At 39.0% G+C, this 23,197-nt stretch overlaps 1 protein-coding gene across 2 annotated transcripts in view; it reads left to right on the top strand.

Annotated features, from left to right (window-relative positions):
- The window catches only part of setbp1 (SET binding protein 1), a 35,295-nt gene extending 28,858 nt beyond the window's left edge, over window positions 1-6,437 (top strand). The window contains exon 6 of one of the 2 annotated variants that reach the window (XM_030142712.1): window positions 1,697-6,437. In XM_030142712.1, coding sequence (XP_029998572.1) covers window positions 1,697-2,199 — 503 coding nt within the window. In that variant the 3' untranslated portion in view covers window positions 2,200-6,437. The remainder of the gene's footprint in view (window positions 1-1,696) is intronic. The other variant, XM_030142711.1, reaches the window with a different exon arrangement.
- The last annotated feature ends 16,760 nt before the right edge of the window (window positions 6,438-23,197 follow it).

Here is a 23,197-nt window from a genome sequence, read left to right as displayed (position 1 = left end):
AATTTTCTCTCTATATAAGACATGTATGTCCTTTCATGTACTCACACATGGTAATACATCCAGAATCACTTTATGTATCTATATCTGTGTAGTAGTGACTTCCTATTCCACAGAGAAACAGGTCCTCAGTGCTATACGGCCCCTCACACTGCTGAAGGTCACCGGTTTTATGTTCCGTGTATGCAGCTCATAAATTTCTGCTACTTTGTAGTGTGTGTGTGCGTGTGTGTTTGTGTGTATGGTGAGAGAGAGAGGACTGTGCATGTGCACACTCCTATACAGCTCATAAACTACTGCTACTTAGTGCTTTCTGCATTAGACTAATTTCACTGTCTGCCCCGACTTCTTCAGCAACAATAGAGAGATGTTCCCCTGAGTTTTAAATGGCGGTTGGTCAGGTCTCTTTATCTCCCCTCCGTAAACCCTGGGCCTCTAGACTCTAAAGGTGTGACTTTTACATTCTTATTTAAAATATTAAAATGATATATGATGCTGTTACATATAGAATACTGTGGGCGGTTGTTAGTATTTGAGGCTTCTGTAACTGAAATAGTTAATTTTGCTAGTTTCCAAGGCTGCCAAAGCTGTATAACATTTTGATCAGATTTAGTAGAATGGATGTTCTCATGTGATATAAATGCAGAAGTCTGCTTCACAATATCAGCAGGATTCTGGAGGACAATAAGAAAAAGGGTTTGGTCAGGGAATCCAGCGCTAAGAGTAAAAGCGACCTAGCATGTTGTGTGCGTACTGCTTGGGGACTGGTGGCTGATTGTGCTTTTCCTCCATTTTGGCTGTGGCTCAGTCTCAGTCCCGGGAACATTGCCCAGAGAGAAAGGAGGGGGGAACTAAGAAATGGGACAGAGATGGGAAACAAAAAGAATGACAGAGACACACCAAGACCAGGAAGCAGTTTGTGAAATAGAGAAGGAAATGAAATGAAATGGTGCAGTGTTACCAGTTTAATTGAAAATTAGAGAGTAGCATATTGCTGCTTATGAAGAGTCGAGTGGAAAAGAGAATGAGAGTGATCGGGAAAGAAAGAAAGGATAGAACAGCATGTAAAGGGCATACTGCCCGGTTCACCAGTGTGAAGGAAACAATATGGCTCCAGTTTCTTCTGCTCAGCCATTCTGAACTGCTGAATTCTGTATTTGTGCATGTTAGGCATGTGTGTTCTGTAAGGTTATGTGTGTGTTTGCGTTTGTATCTGTGTGTAATTATGTGCATGTAGATAACTGTGTCAATATGTGTGTGTGTGTGTTTGTGTGTGTGTGGCTTTTTGGCAGCCTGTGCTCCAGATGCACAAGGTTGTTATTGTGTAGCGACATATTAAATGGTTGAAGGAGACATTTCTGTGGGTTTCCTGCTCACAGAATGGGATCTCCTTCTCTCCCCTCTCCTCTCTGCTCTCTTGTAGACAATTACAGGATAGGATCTGCTCTCCTGGCTCAGCTGGGCTTTGAAAGGCTTACATGAATATGTCAAAATTAGCAGGAAGCTCTCGAAGCAAAAAAAAGACGTTTTCTCCATGAGCTAAATTGGCATGATGTCTTTCCTGGCCTTTCCAAGGCTGTTCATCTTGACTTAACTACTAGCTTGAAAAGAGCTTTCTCTTTATATACCTTGTTTTGTGCTTTATTTACCTTGTAATGTTTCACCTCACTCACACTCAACTTGCTCTCTCTTCACCCAGGTGTTCCCAGTAAGCGGAGATATAAGCGACGCGAGGTGGAACAGATCCAGAAGGATGTGAGGAGGATGCATTCTTTGAACTTTGAGCATGTGCAGAAGATCCTCCGTGCCAAGCGCCTGCAGCGACAAGCCAAAACAGGAAACAATGTCATCAAAAGGCGGCCAGGACGGCCCCGTAAACAACCGCTAGAAGAATCTGGGCTGGTCAGTAGAAGGGAGGAAGACCGGGCTGATGGGAGAGGGTTGGACATGTTGGTCAGTAGGAGAGCTGATGGGAGGACTCTGGGGATGCCTGTTCTGGAAAGGTGTGATGACCTGCCGGGGCGACAGAGTCTCAGGCCAAGTTTGACCCCTGAGCCTCTGGAGTTCTCCAATCACGACTCCATCTCAGCAACAATTGAGACAGTGGTGCATCAAGCACGGGCTGTGCCTCCGCTGACAAAAGGTGGAAAACGCAGAGGCAGGGGCCACAACAGGGACGAGTTATGGGCTCCTTCCAGTTAATAGTCCTGCAGGAGAAAGCAACTCCCTAACCAAACAGAGCGCAGTTAGAGGAGTCCATGCTGTTTCATCCCTACAGATGCAGTGCCCTTAAATCTGGGACTCCTTGGTGCACTTTGATTTGTTTCTCCCCTCTGATTTGTTGGACTACAGATGGACAGTGGAGGAACAGAAGGAGGGGACACTCACAGTGCCATCCCTCAGCTAAACCCAACCAGATATGAGCCTTTTAAGGATTCATTGGACCTTCATTTAATATGGCACTATATGGTACTATTTGATACTGAATCTAATGCTATAAAATGTGTGGTACTTATGATAGGGTAGGATAATATGTGATTATTATGTATCTGATACAGTGATGTGTATGGTACTTTATGATACTGTATCTGAATGTGGCTTTAGCCATATATTTACCAGCAAGGGGAAGGGGAATGGTTATATAAAACTGTGCAGCTCTGCTTATTTTTGTCTTTCTAAGGAAGCTTGTCAAAGATGTGGGATAAAACAGCAGTTATTAAGCCACCTTACCCAATTACTAATCTCTGTTTTTGCTCTCACAGTTGTCTGTACCTTCCATACTTTATTACTTTTCCAGAGGAGTACCTGATACTTTCTGGTTGCTCCTTCTCACCCCTTGTCCCCCTTCCTGCTCCACACTCATCCCAATCCTTTAGCTGCTCACCTCTTTTCACCTTTGTCCTCTCAACTACTCCCAATCATGTTTTACATTTCCTGTTGCTTTGGTACCTCTGCCTAACCCTGTCTTCATTTTTCTCCCTGCTCAGGCCTGTCTGGGCACTAAAATAAAGGCAATATGGTGGATGAGATTGTCCCAGACTGTACATAGAAACAATGTCCACTATTGCTTGCCTTGTAAAATGGGAAACCAGCTCATAGACATGTACTGACATACAGTATATCAAATAGATTTGTTGTACCATAGACAATGAAAGTTGTGTATTGTTTTGTAACCAAAAACAGACATGGGTGCGACTCAAGACAAGTTTGTTTTCAGACAGATCGAACCGCATATTCATTCATACACTCATTACTGTGTATATATCCAGGGGGCATTGCGTACAAGAGAATATCAGGTGTGTTTTTGGCAAACCTTAAAATTGGTTTAATGCACTATGAAAAATATACTCTTGCATCAATCAAATGCAGCACTTACATGCTTGTTCCAGCCTTATGTTTGGCCTTCTGTGGTGGTGATATCCATTCCAGAGAGCATGCATTATTTTAATCAATTTGTATATGCAGGCTGCGCAGCCAAAAGCGTCAAACCGAAGCCCTAGTCGGACTCGAGATTGGACAGTTCAGCTGAAGAGGGCTCACAGTCAGTGTTTTGAAAAGCTAATCCCAGTCTTTCTATTTAACATGATTTTTCAATCCATATCCTTAGAAATATTTTTGGAAAGTAAATCAGAAACACAGTATTTAGATTTAGAAACCAAAGTCTCAGTATTCAGTGTAAGGATGTATTATTTAAAATCTAAATACGAGTTTGACAAACTCTCCACCATGTTGGCACCAGTGTAAAGCATTCCTATGTGCACTCAGAATGTAGCCATCTTGGATTTTTGTGACAATATGTTAAGCCTTTGTTAAACTCTATTTACAGTATCTGTGGCTTTGGGTAGTGGTTGGTATTTTCTCAATTAAGTATTTCATAATATAAGCAATGGATCAGTGTTTCTTTGGCAAATATGTTGAAGTTTTGTTTCAGGAGATTCTGTTTTTCTTTAGGCGGGGTGGGATTCTCAGTTGCAGCAGTTCAACTTGTGCCTTATGTTTCTTTCTCTCACCAATTACATTTGACCTGAGAAAAACACAGTGGCAGAGTGTCCCAGAAATTGATCCAAAATGTTCATGATTGTGCATACAACGCATGTGTCTTAGTCATCAGAATCCTGACACTGCCTCCGTCTCTTCACAGCTTCCATAGTCAGCATCCTCTGTCAGTGGGCACTGAGTCGGTCTGTCAGCTTCCTCCTAGGTTTCTGGACTGCTGAAGATGATATTACTCTATTAAATACACATCCTGTACTGGCCTTCTGACTTGCATTGGCTTTCCACCAGTGGAAACGTACTCTGTTTCAGATGTGTTTCTTTCCAGAGAGATTCGATTGCACTCAGTGTCCTGAACATCTACTTTAAGATCAATTATTTTGCCCAGTATATGACCAGTTATTCACAACATATAGCTTTTAATGTGCTGGGAAGAGAGAGGGAACAGAGGAGGTTGTCATGGAAAGCACATTCTCATACATTGTTGTTTGCTATGCATCAGGCCGTGCCTGGCGATGACCTTAAAAGGAATTTCTGTTCTGGGTCCACCCTACGACAAAGAGAAATAAGTGGTCTTATTTACTGAATAAAATTAATTCATGTTACAAGAATTGTGAATAATACCAGTAATAATTTGTAATAAGTTGTGCAGAAAGTGACTATCATTACATGAAAACTATAGTTACTGCAGCTTTATGCAGTACAGCCTTAACCAGATGTAAAACTACAGTATTGAAGTGTTTGTTGTAAATAGTGTTAGTATGTCCATCCTGCATGGATCCCGGTTGGGCTTGGCTAGGCTGAGGCTATCTCCTAAAACCACAGTAGACCTTCTCTCTCTGTTAAGACTGATCTAGACCTAAGTAAACTTACAGTTGAAGATTTTTCTATTTGACAAATTCTGCAGTGCAGTCAATGTTCCAGTCCATTAAATTGCACAGACTGCTAAATGGTGAAATAATTTGCCTTTAAAAGTTCTTGGTGCATAAAAGCCCTACTGTAGTGTATTCTACCAAAAATAGGAATCCCAGCTGATTTGCAGCAATTTTGCCTGCAGCCAGCTGGGGCAGTGCAGTAGCATAAAGAGTAAGCAAGAGGGTTGTGTGTGGAGGGAGTTCTCAGAGGAAATAGCCAAAAATACACTCGTCCTAATGTCAGTGTGCTTAACCTTGCTTTGCTAGATGACTTTCTGTGGGTCTGCAGTCTGTTGTGGCGAAGATGAGGTCTAGATATGTGGTCCGTGAGGTGTAGAGACTACATGCTTGGCAGCTTACTCCTCCATACTGTGGTCAGTCAGCAGTCTCTGATGCTAGAGTTAAAGACCCCAGGTGTTGTGTGTCCTGTCTGTCTTTCCTACCAGCCAATGCTCCGGTGCCTTCTAACACTGACAAGTATTGTCCTAATCCAGAGCTTTCACTCTACGCAGAGACTGCAGAGGGGATGTGGCTGTGATGAGGGTTCAACATCAGTCTTGTTTTGTATTTAGCAGCCACTCTGGACCAGTGGCTACAGGAGGGCCCTAAGCACTGATGTAGAGATCTTTTAACTTGTCTTTGGTCATCTTATCAAAGACAACGCAGCAGTATTTGATCTTAGATCAGTGGTCGGGGTAAATTTACTGTAGTCCACCCTCACCAGTTCAATACAGCAACTAGGATGGGATATCATGGCACCCAATGGGTGTCACGTGAGACAGAGCCTCATAAATGTACATGTAGTCATCCTCACAGCATCCTTTACAGTTCTAAGCTATAATGTTGTTCAAAGCTGAAAGTGCAGATAAATCATTGAGAAAACCAATAAATGTACTTCTTTAGAGCACAAAGTGAGCTCTTCTAACAGTGTGGGCATATTTTAGTTTGTATACATAGTGTATTTGAACCTTTTTCTAGAGTGGGTTTCCTTTATTTGCATGCTCAACTTGATTGTATGCATAAATATTTTAGACAAGCTGAAAGTTGAATTTCAATTGAATTTGGAGCAAGACTTGTACATTGTTTGATATGTTTCTTTTTGTAATGAATTTTTTAATTCATGAAGCATTTTTGTACATTGTATGAATATTAAAAACTGCAAATATTTGACATATAGAGTAAATACTAGATGCGCATGCATATGCATATATCCTCCACAGTATGTATGTGTAAATGTACACATATATTTTGTATTTGCATTTGCTGGCATACAGATATATGTCTTAAGCACATATATACATGCAATATATATGTATATCCATGTCCGCTGGCATGCTTTTGGTCATGTTTATCTTTCATGATCTTGTAGGTTAATTTTTTTGTTTTTTAATTTCTCTTTCCTCAGAAAGAATAGCTCATTCTTTTGCTACCCTTCTGTTGGCTGGCAGCGTTGAGCACTTATTAAGAAGAACTACAGTTGAAGTTGTTCATGTTATCCATTGTGTGAAATAATAAATGACTTTATTGACAGCTCATGGTCGTACTTATCATCTTATTCTTTGGAGACAGTGTGATTGATTTAATGCCCTGAAAAATGCCTTGTCACATGCCGATCAGAGCTGTGAGCATGTTTGTTTGTATGTGTGTGTGCAGCATGCATGTGAACATGTGGGAGCGAGATGACAGGATGGCTTATTGCACTGTTGGTGTTGAATGTCAGATGGTCTCTGTTAATGAGTACTACACCACAATGTGTCTGCTTGTTGCGGTTCACAGAGAGGGAATCCTCATCAGATTATGCTCCAGCCTCACTCAGTCACTCTCACGCATGCACACATACCTACGCTCTCTCACTTGTTCATTAGCCAAGCCTACATCTCTAAATCCTGCCTGCACTAGCCCATCAGTGACAGTTCTAGGTGGGTTGGGCTGCAGACTGCATTCTCATTGGACGGAGATGAGTGGGAAGTGCCCCACTATTGGTTGCTGCCAACTAGTAAAATTCTTCTGTTACCATGGTTGCAGGGTGAGCTGCCCAAATGTGTCTCAGTGTATCTAGTGGTGCTGATAGAACTGTTGGCACTACCAAGCTGGAGCTGAAAAAATCCCCACTCTGATGGAAGTCAAGGCTGCAGTGGGGCTGCACCCAAATCTCTCTTTACTGATGAGTAAATGAGCCCACATGGCCCCACTCCACCTCCAGCTCAAGGAGAAGGATGAGATTGATCATGGAGACTGTGATCATGATAAAACAGCCCAACACATCCTGCATGAAAGATGTGCTGTTGAGACTGAGCTACGCTTACGTAAAAGGGAAAAATGGGATCATCAGTCTGATGTGAAAAGATTTTCTCTCCAGTGTTAACATTATCTTATGTCTCCTTTCACTAAAATAGTTCTATTTAAAACCGGTACAAGAATGACATAGAATTTCATACAGTGGAGGAGGTACTCAGATATTTTATATTTTGATTAAAAGAAGCCACACCACAATGTAGAAATAATCTGGTACAAGTATGAAGTATCAGTAAATTTAATATACAAAAGTATTTGCATCAAAACATTCTTATTGTATCAAATGTAACAGTGCAAAGCAACAATTTCAGTGATACTGGATTATAACTACTGAAGCTTTAATGTTGTAACTGGGACTTGTAATGGTAATAGTACATTATAATTTATTACTGGATTTTAATTTCATACAGATAATCCAGCTGCAAAGTATTTGCTCATTTAAGTGACTTGTTCTATATCTAATCCAGCAAGAAGTATATTTTCCTCTGACAATATGTAAAGTAAAAAGTGAAAATATTAAAGTAATATACTGCATATATACCTAAAATTTGTCAGCTTTGCAGTACTTAAGCAAAAATAGTTAGTTGTATTCCACCTATGCATATACAAACACACTCTTAATAGTTATAGCATTTTTTGACAATATAAAGGTAACATTTTTACTTGTTTGATGGATGGAGTCCCTGTGTTGGGGGGAAAAAATTATATTAGAATTTTATATTAGAATGATATGAATCCCTATGACTCTGTTTATGACGAATATTTCAATATATTTAAATAAGACCTTAGTAAGTGACAAAGTATTAGTATTTGAAGAACTGGGAAAGTGTAGAAGCAGAGCAGATCTTACACATTGAGGAACCTGGTGCTAAAAGTACTGAAGTCACATTTTTGGACAATCCAGGTTGAGCATATTAACATGTTGCATTTGTTTAGCTAAGTCCGCCCTATAAATATTTTAACAGACTTTTTTTCTGACTTCAGTACTTTTAGCACCAGGGTTTTCAATTGCGGTTTCTAGCAGGAACGTCCAAGTTTACAGTTCTCAAAGTTACACAAAAATTCAGGAGTATCTTCCCTGAATGCCTTGTAGACCACACAACTCTGGAATGAAGAATTAGAGCTAGCAGTAGCAGAGTCTGTATCCAAAAATATAAGTATGATCCTCACAGTCTCTGTACAGCCCACACAAACTGACACATTCCCACATTATTTAAGAGGTGCACATCAGATCTATACCATGAAGTACATGAAGTAGGTAAAAAAAAAAAAAAAAAAAAAAAAAACAGGCTAAGATTGCTCTGTTGAAGTTAAACCAGTAAACAACAAAATAAAAACTCTTCATTTATTGAACTTCCCACAGAGCTGTTGAACACACAACAAACATCACAGATAACGACCAACTGAAGAACAAAATGCTGATATGGAGGTGTTGGTTTGAGCTGGAGTACAATAAACTGTGTGTTTTTTGTAATAACACTTTATATTGGGTCTCTAACTGTCAGAGTAAAATACATAACAATTATAGACCATAATAAATGTTAGTCTCATTGAATCTAAGTGAAATGTAGAGGATGGGAGTCAGTTAACCCATAAAGACCCAGTGCTACTTTTGTGGCAATTACAAAAAGTTTTTCTTTATATTTAACCTTTCTTAAGTAATTTATCACCATTTATTATAATATTATCCTCTGAATTTTGCATTTTTTAGTGAAAATCTAGTATTTTTTTGTATTTCATTACTGATTATGTAGATGTTCATAAAAGCTCAAATTAAAGTTGAGGGATATTATAATAGAAATGGAGAAAACTGAAGAAAACGTGACTTTTGCAGTAAAATCTATCATTAATTGAACATAAACCCAGTGTCTCCATCCACTGTCACTGATCCAACTCTGTAAGTTTTACTGGTGAATCAAAGTTGTAGAAAACGACAGTGTTTCCATGTTCACTATGGAGCCTCTGAACATCCAAATGGGTCATATCTGATAATCATGAAAAGATGACAAACTGCATTTTACACCAAGTATTTACGTGGATTGATAGGATTAATGGATCAGAAGTTATTAAACATTTTAGACTGGTAGTTGATTTTGGTCACCAATGGCTGTTTGGGTCTGTATGGGTTAAAGGTGCAGAAAGACAAAATTTGTGAAAAAGAGGCAACAAGATGAAAAAAAGTGTAAAATTATTGCTCTAGAAATTGCTATAAAAGGTTTCAGACACAGTGTTTCAGCAGTTAAGTGTCTCGTAGGTGGTGACTTTGTGTTATCAGCATTACTTGTAGTATTAGAAGAGCCTGCTGATGTCAACTTGCAATCCAGCACCAATGTTCTGCAATTCAGCAAATAATGCATTTAATTCAGTGTTGTTGTCAGAGATGTCAGAAATATAGATATTATGACAATTCATTTGGATTTTGAGGAGACAAGAAATATTAGCGACCATGTAGAAAAAACAGGAATCTCAGGGAGAAAAGTACAAGATAATTTCCGTCTGGGTAGGTAAGGACACGTATCAAATATCTATTCCAGGAATTAACAAAAATTTAAGAGGTCAAACATTATATTTATGTCTGACCACACTTTGCCCCCAAACCCCCAAATATAATTACATTAACACTCACATACAGTTAAATTCTTCAATCACTGCCCAGACCATCATAACTTAAACTGCAGAATGATGTGGGAATAAAATAGTTTAGTCAGCTAATATTAATATTGCTGGTGCCTTAAAATAAATCTTTTTTTTTATCCTTACAAAGAAACACACGAATATACAGAGATGTCTGACTATCAGGGAACTGAATCTGTGCCTTTATTGTTTAAAAAGAGAAGAAAGATTGTTTGAAGGCAGAGCTTCTTTTAGGGACTCTATGAGCTGTTGACCCTGACACTCTGGTCATTTGTTCTCAGTAAAGTTGTATGAATCTTTTCGACCAAGGGGGTGAAATAAGGTGAACAGAAGCTGAATATCAGAGTATCCAATTAGATTCTCAAAACTTAACATTTTGTGTTTACAGTTGTGGATTCCTATCTAAAACTATAATGGCCTGATTATGAGGTGACCTAATCTGTAAGTACTGGCTGTCAAACTGAAAAAAAAATTAAGCATTGCTATATGTCTGTAGAAAAATCACAAAAATACACGCTGCTATCATCATCTAGATTACAGTGGTAAAACACAAGTACAGTTTAGTAGATATTCAAGTTATATTAAGGCAGGAAGAGCAAAACATTTTCTGTGCACCATCCTCTGTACAATCTCTTTATTTTTTTCACTTTTGAGCCAGGAAGCTACTTGTAATTGCACAAAAAAAATCATGCCTGTGTGCAATTTTCTCTTTTATATTTCTCAATGCAAATTCCCAGTGCTGCAATGTACAATCAGTACAAGTTTAGACTCTAAGAACAGACAATAATTAGGGATTTCAGAAGTGTAGGATTTGCTTGTTTAACACTAATTTTGTTAAACGTCGACCAGTCGGCTATAAGAGATCTTTACTGAATGTTCTGAGTCAGGATGTATGAGTAAAACAATATCAGTCACCGTTAGAGTCAAGTGTGACATACAGACCACCAACAACACAGAGCTGACTAACTAAGCAGTCCCTCAATTTATCTCTGTTGGTGTTTTCAGAGGATGACTATTCCCTGTGTTTATTAAGATGGATAGGGCAGGCAGCATCTAAACACTCCCCCTCCCTCATCTCCTTTTCTCCAGCGCTCAGTTATGGCAGTGATGGGAGACACCATCTGGTGGTGAAACATATCAGTGCGACTCAAACCCTTCAGGCCCGTCAGGCTCATGTCACGCCCACAGGACAGGGAGCATCACCTCACTCGCCTCGTCTGTCTGTCTGGTTGGCAGGTCAACAAATGCAGCTTAAGGAGGAGGAAGATGAGACACGTTTGCGATTTGAATGATAAGAATCTGAACTATGACCTTAAAGCGTTCAGACCTGCACACCTCAGTGCTTTATTCATTGATCCACTCAAGAGATCAGAGCAGGAATGACTGTGGCTGGAAGTTATGTCGATGTGAAGCTCAAAGAAAATGCCAGAGATATGACAGAATGTGTTCTGCATGGAGCCGGCCACTGTTGCCACGGTGACAGTGTGACTCACTGCAGTTTGACTTGGATTTAGAGCAGTGCCCTGTTTTGTGTGTGAGAGTGAGATTTGTGTGTGTTTGTGCACAAGCATGTGTGGTAATGTACCTGCCTGCATATATCTAAATACCTGCATACTGTACACAGACTTATACATGTGTGCTGATGCAATTAAAAAAAACACAGAAATATATATGTATATATATATAAAAAATGAATCTTCTGTGCACAGTAGAGAGTAATTGTCCACCTCTCTTATGTCTCCTTGGTCACAGTTAGAGCCTTTGTTAGCAGATTGGCTCTGCCTGAGTCTTATTAATGATGCCAACACTTAGGTAATGTGCCTTTTTGATGAGAGTAGGCCACTTAATCTCTCTATTCAGGCTCCATCTCACACACACACACACATGCACACCTCCCCCTCAATCCTCCTAATAAGCTGTCTCTCTGTCTCCTGTAATTTGGCAGACTAGTCTATTATATGATACAGTCATATTTTATTAATGGACCCCCTGTAGTGAACACATACACCCCTTAGTGGATGAGATTATGTGACGCACAGGGAGCATGTCTCTGTGTTAAAAAATTATTTCAACTCCTCAGTTAGTTTTCATCTGCACCGTTTGTCTGCTCTGCGTTGTTGGTATTGGGCTGGAAGGCAGAACCACAGGCATTTCTGCTGAAGCTGGCACTGTTCCTCCACACTTCATTACACTTCCATCAGCTCTGTGATAGAATGGAGCGTTGCAGTTTCAAAAGGCCGAAAACAGCAAAATAAAAAAGATAACATTCAGTTATTGAGTTTAGCATTTCGGGGAAATATTCTTCTTGTCTTTGTCTCTCTCTCTTTCTCAGAGTTGTGCGGATAATTCATCCCATATGCTTCAGCGGTGCCAGGCATTTGCAAGCTCTGTGGTAAAGTACAATCCTCCAAAACTAATTTGCACAAATATTATATTGCTTCAGTGATATATTACCCACAAACTCTGTCTTGCTTTCAAGTATCTACAATATTAAGACTTTTATTCCTGTGTAGCTAATAATATCTTGAAATTACAGTATTTGGATCTAATGCAGCAAAGACGCAGTATTTGCCAAGTGTTTTTGTGTAGAACATTGTTGATTGATATTTAATGGGTTTTTCTTTAATGACAGCAATAATTCATTTCATGTTTTAAAATGATGAATATTTCCCTCTTCTCTGTCAGCATCTCTCACACACAAATAACACACTTATACACATATTTTTGCATCAAATTGCAAAGTGAAAACACTCTTTGACAGAATGAATTCCCTACACTTATGGTGTAGGATATACCTTGATGTAATATCTGCCACTATGGATAAGTCAAGCAAATGTAGTATCACTTCTCTACTCCTACTTTTCTTATTGAATATGCAACTGTAAAAAAAAAAAAAAAAAAAAAAAAGTGTAAAATGTAAAAGAAAATCTCATACTAACATGCTACTGAGAAAGCTAAAGTGGAATGTGTTTAGTGTATCAAAAAGGTCAATGTATGAATAAAAATTCTGTTAACAAAAATTATATTTAATAAATTTGCTATCCAAAATGTCTCTGTCCACACCTTTATACAAAAACAACTTCAAACTGAGACAAATGCTTGGACAAATGATTGTTTCTGGTGGAGTTACACACAACAAACACCGTGGGTGGAAGGTGTGCAGCAATGACAAGGTACATTATAAAGTTAACCCATAAAGAACCAGAGTTATTTTTGTGGCAGTTCCCAAATAGATTTTTCTCTCTAGATTTCACCTTTCTTAAATGATTTATCACCATTTATTATAATATTATCCTCTGTATTTTGTGTTTTTTTCAATGAAAACCATCTATTTTCCTGTATGTAATTCACTGATCATGCAGATGTTCATAGAAGCTTCTATTAAAGGTGCTGTACAGACTTTCTGCATGATCTTGAAAAAGTCTCATTTTTATATATATGCCTGATTGTAGTCCGCAATTTAAAATGAGATTATCAGCACCAAAATAGGTTATTTCCAAATGCTACTTCCAGCTTCCCTGGTTGAGTTGGACCTTGACTGGACTGATTTACGGCAGACTTACATCACTGTGACAACACCACACCAACCGGCAGAGGTTAGCAGTGAGAAGTAAGCTGAACGAGTGAGGAGTAAGATCTGTCCTTTTTCCTAAAGAAAGGGATTTATTGGATTTATTTTGTTGTAATGGTGGACACAGGAACTGGAGCTGGACTGGCAGAAAGGAAAAAGAAAGCTGACCAGGAGAGTGAAAGAGCACAGACTAAACTGGTACACTGGTAAACCTCTGCATTGAACTGATGCATAGGCTTGCGCTAGCCTATTGCCACATCCCCATTGGCGATGCATTTTCCTGGTTGGCAAAGTTGTTTTCAACCCGTGTAGCCACAGTGGCGAAGGTATTTTTTAGTAAAATCAACAAACTTACATCTCTAATCAAAAATGTCCGAGCGATAACCAAGAAAAATAATTGTGGTCTCCACTACTGAAGAGCGCTGCCGAGAGCGATCAAACTCACCCGAACGTTTCCCATTTTTTACGAATTCACACCCAGACAGAGAGGGGTACGGAGCGGTGCAGACCACCACCAGCAGAAGTGAAAACAAAACTTATGGCTCATTTCTCTTTTCTCTACCTGCTGAAGCTTTGCTTTTAAACCTTACCAGTGAAAATGCTGCAATATTAGTATCACATTAGTGCTGCCTCCGTCGTCTCCATGTTTGTTATCGCTGACTTTCTTCTTCCTCTCAAAAAACTTTACTCTTCTTCGTGGTATTTGTCCAGTATGGTTCATTAAGAGCAGCGCCCCCTGGTGGATTAATTGAGAAACGCTCATTCCAACACATTAAATGTCAGTAGCAGCACTTTTTTCCAGTCAGACTAATGACAACAACAATAAAGCACATTTACAAAAGGAACTAAGAACTAGAATGGGATTATTAAGTTCTAGTATCGGTACTCGGTATCGGCAATCAGTCCATGTACATTCTCGTCTGGGCAGGAGTACTTTCTAGTCTAAATAAAATAATTTCAAGAGTCCATATCTGTCCATATTTAATTATCAAATGACTTTATGATAAATCATGTCACACTGGTAAATTTATTTTATATTGAATCTCTTGTTGAATCTCATGAACATCAGTGGTCAGAATAATTGTATTTATAAGTCTATCATTTATTGTTTTGTTATACATTAGATTAGAAATAAAAAATAGTTTAGATGAAAATGTTGATTTAAGTTAATTTTTTAAGATTTTTTTTTTTTTTTTGTATGAAACTTAAGTCAGATTGAACATATTTTTAAGCTCAAAATGCACCAGAATGCAGGAAAAAGACTTCATTTTCCCCAAAATTTCCCAGGGGAGCTACGCCCTGCTGCAGGGACCCAGAGTGGCTGTGGCTTTTTGTGGCTACACTCATTTCTACTAATGTAGCCACAGTGACTGTATCTTTCATTTTCCTAGCGCAAGCACAGGATGGATAGAACTAAGGGAGTTAAAAGGAATGAAAACAGACCCGGAGTTGTCCCTCTTCCTTCTCCACAGGTATAGAATGCTTCTGTTCTTTACATGTATGCATTGGAACATTGGATTTGACTATAGTGGTTGTTGGTAGCTCAGTCAAACACTTAGTAAACGCTTCTGCGTTAGCCGTAGGGCTAGCTCTTTGGTTTCTGTAATATGTTCTATTTAGAGCATTGTTTCAGTCACAAACTAAGGGCTTTGTAAGGTGTGACTGAAATGGTTCTGTATGGAGTTGAATGTTCATGCCAGGCCTGGATACTAAACTGTCCTTCAGGAACAAGACAATTCTAAAAGTAGTAAATACTGTGAATGCAGAAGGCTGAAGCAGCTAGCACTGAACTGCTAATGCAGAATGATGACGATGTTGAATGACTGAAGTCATTTATGAAAATGCTTGAATACTTTGTGTTAAAGCTAGTGCAAATGTATATTATTGGGACACGTCTTAGAGAGCCTGCCTGTGAGTAACACTCTGGAGCTCTGGAGTAAAAGAAACATAGAAGCAGGAGTCGGACATCCAAAGTTAGGTTTCATTTTCATTTTCACGCCAGTTACTAAACTACACTACAAACAGACTTTATGAAGTTTGCTTGTCTTGTTTCAAATGTCACTTTGCACCTGCAAGTTGGTGTCTTGAAAACAGAAATGCAAACTGCTCTTCAGTTATTACCTTCAAAACGCCTCGGCCACAGTTCTGCCCTTTCGACAGTAGGTGCTAGTGCTCATGGGAAGTGGAGTCTTTGTCCCTTAAAAACACCACCAATTCCAGACGAAGGTGTCGCTGCAATCCACTTTAAATGAATTCTCTGTACAGTATCTTTAAAGCTGAAGGTTATTATTTCAGAAACAGAGAAAACTGAAGAAAAAAGGACTTTTTCAGTAAAGATATCAATAACTGAACATAAAAACAAGTGTCTCGCTGTCATTTATCAAACTACAAGGGTTTTACTAGTGAATCAATGTTGTAGAAGATTACAGTTTTTCCATGTTCACTATGGAGCCTCTGAACGTCCAAATGGGTCATATCTGACAACCATGAAAAGATGACAAACTGTATTTTACACCAATTATTTACATGGATTGATAGGATTAACCCTTTATCAGGCAAGTGACTATTTTTGGTCATTTCCGCACACATTACAAGACAGTGACAGCAACGGTTACAGTGAGGACAGTGGGTCAACAATCTCATAACAAACCAAAACTGCTTTGTTAGGCACCATGAAGTAATGGTACTAATGTAATTAATGATCTTAAAGTGATAATGTGAATGGTGACAGATGTCTGTATCAGCTCTTACGTTGTTCTGATGTTCTAAAAGTGATGTTCTAATGTTTAAAATACATGTTCCTTTCACATTACATGTGTTTTTCTTGTATATATTATACATCTTGGTTTACTTTTTTGCCACTTATAGGCAAAGAACCAAATATGGTAACTTCATTGACCTTGATTTTCTACATGACATCAAGACATTTTGAAAAATTTCACAAAAGTAGTAAAGTCTTGTTATGTAGTCCAATAACACACTAAGGCTGAAATGTTGAATTTCACAGTATTTCTATGAGGGCCCAATAAAGGGTTAATGGTTCAGAAGATATTAAATATTTTTAGATCAGTAGATGGTTTTGGTCGCCAGTGGATGTTTGAGTCTTTATGGGTTAAGTTACCTTAAGTGATCGTTGGGGAGGTAGCAGTCCTATTTTTTTACATGATGTGGATTTGTCCATAATGCCGGTCCAGTCCATCTTCCAAAGGTATCTGTACTGACCTTGATCTACTGCAGTTCATACAATGATTTATACACCTGGAGTTGATGTTTCTTACACAAAGCAATGATACTGTTGACCCCATTGCTTTCCAATTACTCAGTTCTACCTGTCCACACAGATGTATAGGTTCACTTGGAAAGCATTTTTTAAAAGTTACATGTGGAAGAGGTCCAAACATAAAGAAAAATATTTGCTTTGCAAAATATCCATATTAATGTGGGCCGAGTATAACTATATACATATTACATGGTTGCCATGGTCACATACCTCCAACTGTCAAGAATTTACACCCAAAAGTTTGCCTGAAAGGATTCATACTATTGTTTTAATAGAAGATCGAATGGGTTTTCAGATGTAAGATGTGTTTAAAGATGAGGTAATGTAAGTTTTATTCACTTTATTTTTAGAGACATACTGTATATTTTGTCTTAGATGAACAGGCGACATGTCTGGGTGTTCTCCATTTAGTTGATGTAAGCTGGGAAATGTTCCAGCCCCCCGAGACCCTCCGGAGGATTAAGATGGAACAGAAAATAAATGAATGAATGAATGAATGAATGAATGAACTGTATGCTGATGTTATATCACTTCATTCTAAGGAAATAGTGGCAAGTACAGGATATACAGGGGGTTGTGGGGAGGCAGCTGCTCCCCTTTTGTAGTAGGGGCAGGACTTCGTATCAAATACCACATTGGCTCTGATTTTCTGATGAAAAGAGAGAAGTTGTCACCCGAATATTTGAGGAACACTTGCGCAAGTTTCAGGAAGCGTGTGAAGGCAGTTATTGAGAGAGAAGGAGGACACATAGAATAAAAACATTTTCTATTATGTCAGTTTTCTTGTGGCAAATAAATTCTCATGACTTTCAATAAACTAATTGGTCATACACTGTCTTTCAATCCCTGCCTCAAAATATTGTAAATTTTGCTTCCCCACCCTGTATATGGATAATACATTGAGTAAATTGTTGTGTTTAATGTGTCTTATTGAATGGAAGTTGTTTGTGGTCAATAGATGTGTTATGAGGAGAGAACCTGAGCCCAACATTTTGAAAAACCCCCATTAACAGCTTAATTCCATGAAATATGCATTTTTGACCATTTGGGTGACCTTTGACCTATAGTTTGACCTTGACACCACACCTTTTGTAGTGCAAAGCACTCTTAAGACATGACATGTCTCACAAAAAAACACTTAAGGTCCAGTATGAGCATATTGCTACATTGTACTTTATCAAAAGTGAAGAAGGTTTGAAAGTTGCCAAAAACCCCACGTTTACAGGGTTGAAAAAGTAATTTTCGGGGTGGGGGTGGGGGGTTTGGGCTCGATTTGAAATTTTTTCACTTTTTTTTTTTCCCAAGACATGGGAGCATTAGAAAATCTGGGCTAAAGTTGAATCTGAAAATTTTCCTGAAATAAGCCCCCCCTCCTATTTGTAGAGCCTTTCTCCCTCAGCTATGCCCCCTGACTCTTCTGTTCTTAATACTGTACTTGTTAAAACAAATTGCCACTATGTCTACAGGGTTCTCAACTCACAGAAAAAAAAAAATACAACTGGTCAAAAAAGCTTTTTAGTTTTTTACTCCACTACATCTTAGAGGTAATTACTGCATTGTTTTTTTGTTTTTTTTTTTAACTTTCACTTCTCATTTTGTTATGAATTTGTGTGAAAACTGGTTTTGTTCATTTTGTCTATTGAGAACACAAGTAGTGTGTTGAAAGAGGGTATGATACAACAATAAGGATTTTAAAAGAATTTAAGTGGGTCTTTTACTGAATTCATTAACAAATACATGGGATTCCCATATACCACCCTGTGAAGACGTCTTTGCCATCATGTACAATTTTCTGGATTTGTCACTGTGCAAGTAAACTACACTGTTGCCCATAAAGGTGGAATAATTTTGTTTTCAGGCACATTCCTCTTTTTTATTCCTATTTAAACACATCAATAATCACCTTTGAACAGGTGCTATGATTACACACTGAGTCCCAGTTCCACTTTATCTATCAATAATAAATCACATTTTCAGGATCATTTCATGAGAAGAGGTGAAAGTATTTTATCCCAACTTTATGGGCAGCAGTGTACTAAAGAGGATATGACACCACTGACCAATCAAATGGTGCATACCCTGAATAAAATTGTGAGTATCTCTCCATTTATATCTATTTTTGAAAATATGTAATATACAACTTATGCTGTCAAACAAAAGTGTTACATAGTATGGCTCTAACTCTAAATCCAAGTCTTAAATTTCAGTCTTCTGAAGATCCATTTGGAGGCAAGGACCAACCAAAATGGCTCACTTCACAAGGTCAGGTGTTCATTTCATTTGTTAAAAATTCAGACTGGTTCTAACAAGGATTGCAACACACATACACATACATACACGCACACGCACGCACGCACACACACGCGCACACATGCACACACACACACACACACACACACACCCTTTGGCCAACCTGGATGATTCTGCATGCTGCTCAAGGGATGAAACCGGAATTTCCCAACAGCAAAAACTCTCTTCTCTAATTTGCATATTCATAGATTTTCACTTTCTCAGTGCAGGCCAAGGAGGAGAGATGCTGTTAAGCCATTTTGCAGTATTTTATTAAACAGTCTTTATAACAGTAAACAAATCATTATTCCATATAAACATGATATAATGATATAGTACAATGCAATATTTCAAAGGGCTTCAGATAAGAGAAGGGCTGACTGTGAGGCTGCAGCATCACCCCAAACCTCTATAATATATACTTTCATTACCATCTGAATAATAGCTTCCTCTTAATGAGTTGAGACAAACCGTCTGCACAGTGGGGCACTTCTCTTGTTGTCTAGTCTTGTTGGGACAGATGAATGGATTAAGTTCTTTATCAGACTGTTTCACTTCTTTTATGCCTGCAGTGGCTTGTCTTCATCGAGCTGACAACAGGAGAATATTATCTGATTTTATTACTCCAGGAAGCAGTCCAGAACAGCGTCACAACAAAGTACAGGAAACTGGATATTTACTCTACCACATGTTTGTTCATATATTTCATCCAGGCACAGCCCATATTTTCATGTTTCTGATCATATGCGCTTACATGTACATGCCTGCATGTGGGAAATATGGGCTGTGTGCGTTCACATAATGAAGTCGAGTGAAGCTGTGAGCTGTCAGGTACACATTAATGTTTGACACTGTGTGACAGTCAAGAGTAACATGCTGAGAGCAAACGTGTGATTAGAGCTAGTTGACTGGAACTGACTGGATGCTCATTAGAAGGATGTGATGATGGTTGGTGATGTACCAACATATAGAAATAGTCTCACTCAGTCATTAGACAAAAACACCGGTGCAGACACTTTGGTATGTCAACAAAAGTGTGTGAAGGAGTGAAAAAAGAGCTCAAGAGAAACATTTCTAAAACTGAGACCACCAGGCAGCTGCAAGACTAAAAGTTTACCAAATGATTCATGTTATGTGAAAAACTACCTCCAGAGCATAACAATGTTATTATCTTGTTTTTAATTGGTGTGATAAAGGCATGAATGTTTGTGCTATAATGAATATTTGAAGCCTTTGGGGTGTCACCAATAATTAATCAAGCAAAATGGCCTGATAAAGCGCAAACAGAGTCAGCGTCTGAGTCAGAGTTTGATAATTGGTTGTTTCTCCTCTTCAAGTGGGCCACATTATTTTAGGATGTAGCTAAAGGCAGAAAGTAGTTGAGAACCACAGCCATAAAGAATAGTAGGTATAGTTTGACCTCTTGCACCTCTGCATTGAACAGAGTTGGTATTTTTTTTTCTGTCTGTTTCAGTTCCAGGCCTCCGGGGCACATTACATAACTACATTATTATTTTTCCATCCCCTGCCTTTCTCTGTCTGACTGACATCACGGAGGAAATACAGATCCAAACAAGGCAATGATAATCACTCACCCCACTCTTTTGATCAGTCTATTTGTCACACCCTGTCTCTTTATTTTCTGCTTTTTCTTTTTCTTTCTGCCTCACCAAACTCCTCCACCACACCACCACACCTCCACCCCTCTCTCTTTCTCTCTCTGCTCCACCACAAGTTGGTTCGCTTTTGCACCCAATGTGGTACTCTGGCTTTCCATTAGTTCATTTCCCCTGCTTTGAGAATCAGCTCGCATGCTGTGTGCATGCACTTAATATGTGTGTGTTGACATGCATGTGCACATGTGCGTGTGTCTCCTGAGTCTCAGAACAGTATTATTGTAAACATATCATTTGATGGGGAGAGCGGTTCAGGTTGTTGGCCGGCTGCCCTGCTTTCATTTGGAACAGAGCTGCCAACATCTGGACTGTGTCAACACTCACTGACAGTATTTGTGTGTGTGTGTATTGGGGTCCTTGCCTCGGCCCCAGAGCTGTCAGCCATTGGATGGGGAACACATTTGCTCAGATTAATCAAAGGTGTAGCATTAATAAAAGGAGCCCTATTCCTTCATGCCTCCAGGCAGCCATTTTAAGAGCCTGGGAGAGCAGCCTCACATCCTGCAGGATGAGCTGCAGTCACACGCAGGCCATGCGCAGGCACACAGTTAACATGCAAAAAGCCTGGGATGTGTTTTCAGCTCCAATTGCTGCAATCTAACTAAAACTGTGAACACTTGAAAGGTGCAAACGATCGTTTCTCTTGTTGTGGTTTGTTCATCGTTTCACACGCTGTAAGGTGAAGTAACATGAAGAATTCCCCATGTACAGGAAACTATATTTAATACTGTACAGATCAGGATCTCTGGCCACCCTGGATGAAAAGCCCACAAATCCAACAGAGACACATAAAATATCTGTTATTCATATTGTGAGAAATGTGCACAACCTCCTTTTTTAATTTATTTAAACCCAGGCCAATATGTAGCTGCGGGAAAAAACCTTCAGAGATGCATTTCAGTGCAGAGTGTGACTCAGAGAGGGGGAAAAGAACAGAATTTACCTCATTAATTCATGTAAACTGAGAGCAGATGCATCAGAATTATTGCTGTATACGCACAGTGATGCAGTGATGATGTGAATGTTGGAAAAGAAAGAAACTGCTCCAGGGTTGTGTATGTATTTGTGTGTGTGTGAGAGAGAGTTACAGAGAAAGAGAAGAAATAAACTATAGGCTAGTTATTTTAACATTTGCTCCATCATGCCTCGTACAGTAGTTTTAACTGTTATTTGTGTAAAGCCAAGGGTAGAGTTTCCTTCCTTTTGTGGTGAAGAACTACAGATTAAAACACACATATATTACACACACATCATAGATGTTTATAATCTTGTGGTTTTTCAAGCCATAAAGCAAACCCTTTGCTCTGTGTGTAACATCAGATTCTTCTCATTATTTCCTCACTTATTTCATATCTGACACCAGTTTATGTTGATTTGTTGGAGCTTGTGTGTACCACATGCATGCACTGATGTGTGTGTATGTGCTCAGTGCATATAAATAAATGTTCAGTTGAGTTCAGCTGTATCTGTCATGTGCACATATGTCAGTACATAAAATGCTTGTAATGAGGCTCTGTGAAGATACAAGAGGAAGTAAATATGAAATGTAAAAAATATGTCTCTATTTAAACACCAGGAGCAGGAAGGGAATATTTATTTTTCTGACATCATGTTTCTTTTACTTTCTGCAGCCTTCATTCAAAACATGGTTAGTACCTTGATTTTAATGCATTTGAGGGGACTTATATTAGTTTTTTTTTTGTTTTGCATCACTGCTTGTCCTGCCTCTTAAATGTATGAGATGATCATTTTTAAAAGCAACAGCCCTTGGTGTGTCCATATGTGCATGTAAACACACATTCATCTGTTAATACGTGTACATACACATGCACACATACATAAGCAGATATAAGCACTCATACATATTCACCTCAGGAGATGAAGGGGAAGAAATAAATGGCAGAGGGAAGATGAAAGATATAAGAAACCACTATACACCCTGGATGTTATGATCGCAAGAGCAGTACATTTAAAATTTGCATTTAAATGGATGTATGATGTTTAGTGTGTAATAAAATGTGTGACCACAGATATTGCTGTGAGAATTGCTAATAATCTCCCTTCAGCTGAGTCTACATCTCTCTCAAACGTGTTCTCTGTGTCACCCGCCAGTCTTGTTCTGTTGGCTCTGGCAGGCCATCTGATCCAGCCTCGCCGGGCTAAAGATGTGTAGTTAGCGCTGAGCTCCAGTGCCGGTGTGCTGAGATGTATTTGGGTTGGCTGGCTGAGGGATGAAGCCTGTTTGCCTACCGGGGGCCGAAGACTCTGCAGGGGGCCTGCCTAATCTGCTGCACCATCCGACAGCTTAATTAGTGTTTCACTGCTGCACTCACATATCTGCACACACACGCACACATTTTTTTTCCTCTTCTACACACACACACTGGGGCATAGCTCGTTAGTCTAATAAAGAGCCATTAAAAGGTTAACTGTGGGTCTCATTAAAGATTAGTCATTTACTACCATGCATAATAAGACTCTCTCTTGTGATTCTGATAACTGCTCATATTGATGCAAAAGTGAAGGCCACAGTCATCTTGTGCAATGT

The sequence above is a fragment of the Sphaeramia orbicularis genome, chromosome 9 (genome assembly GCF_902148855.1).
Source record: "Sphaeramia orbicularis chromosome 9, fSphaOr1.1, whole genome shotgun sequence".
In the NCBI taxonomy this organism is placed as follows: Eukaryota; Metazoa; Chordata; class Actinopteri; order Kurtiformes; family Apogonidae; genus Sphaeramia; species Sphaeramia orbicularis.
Note: the sequence above shows the minus strand (reverse complement) of the source record. Positions and strands in the feature narration are given on the sequence as shown.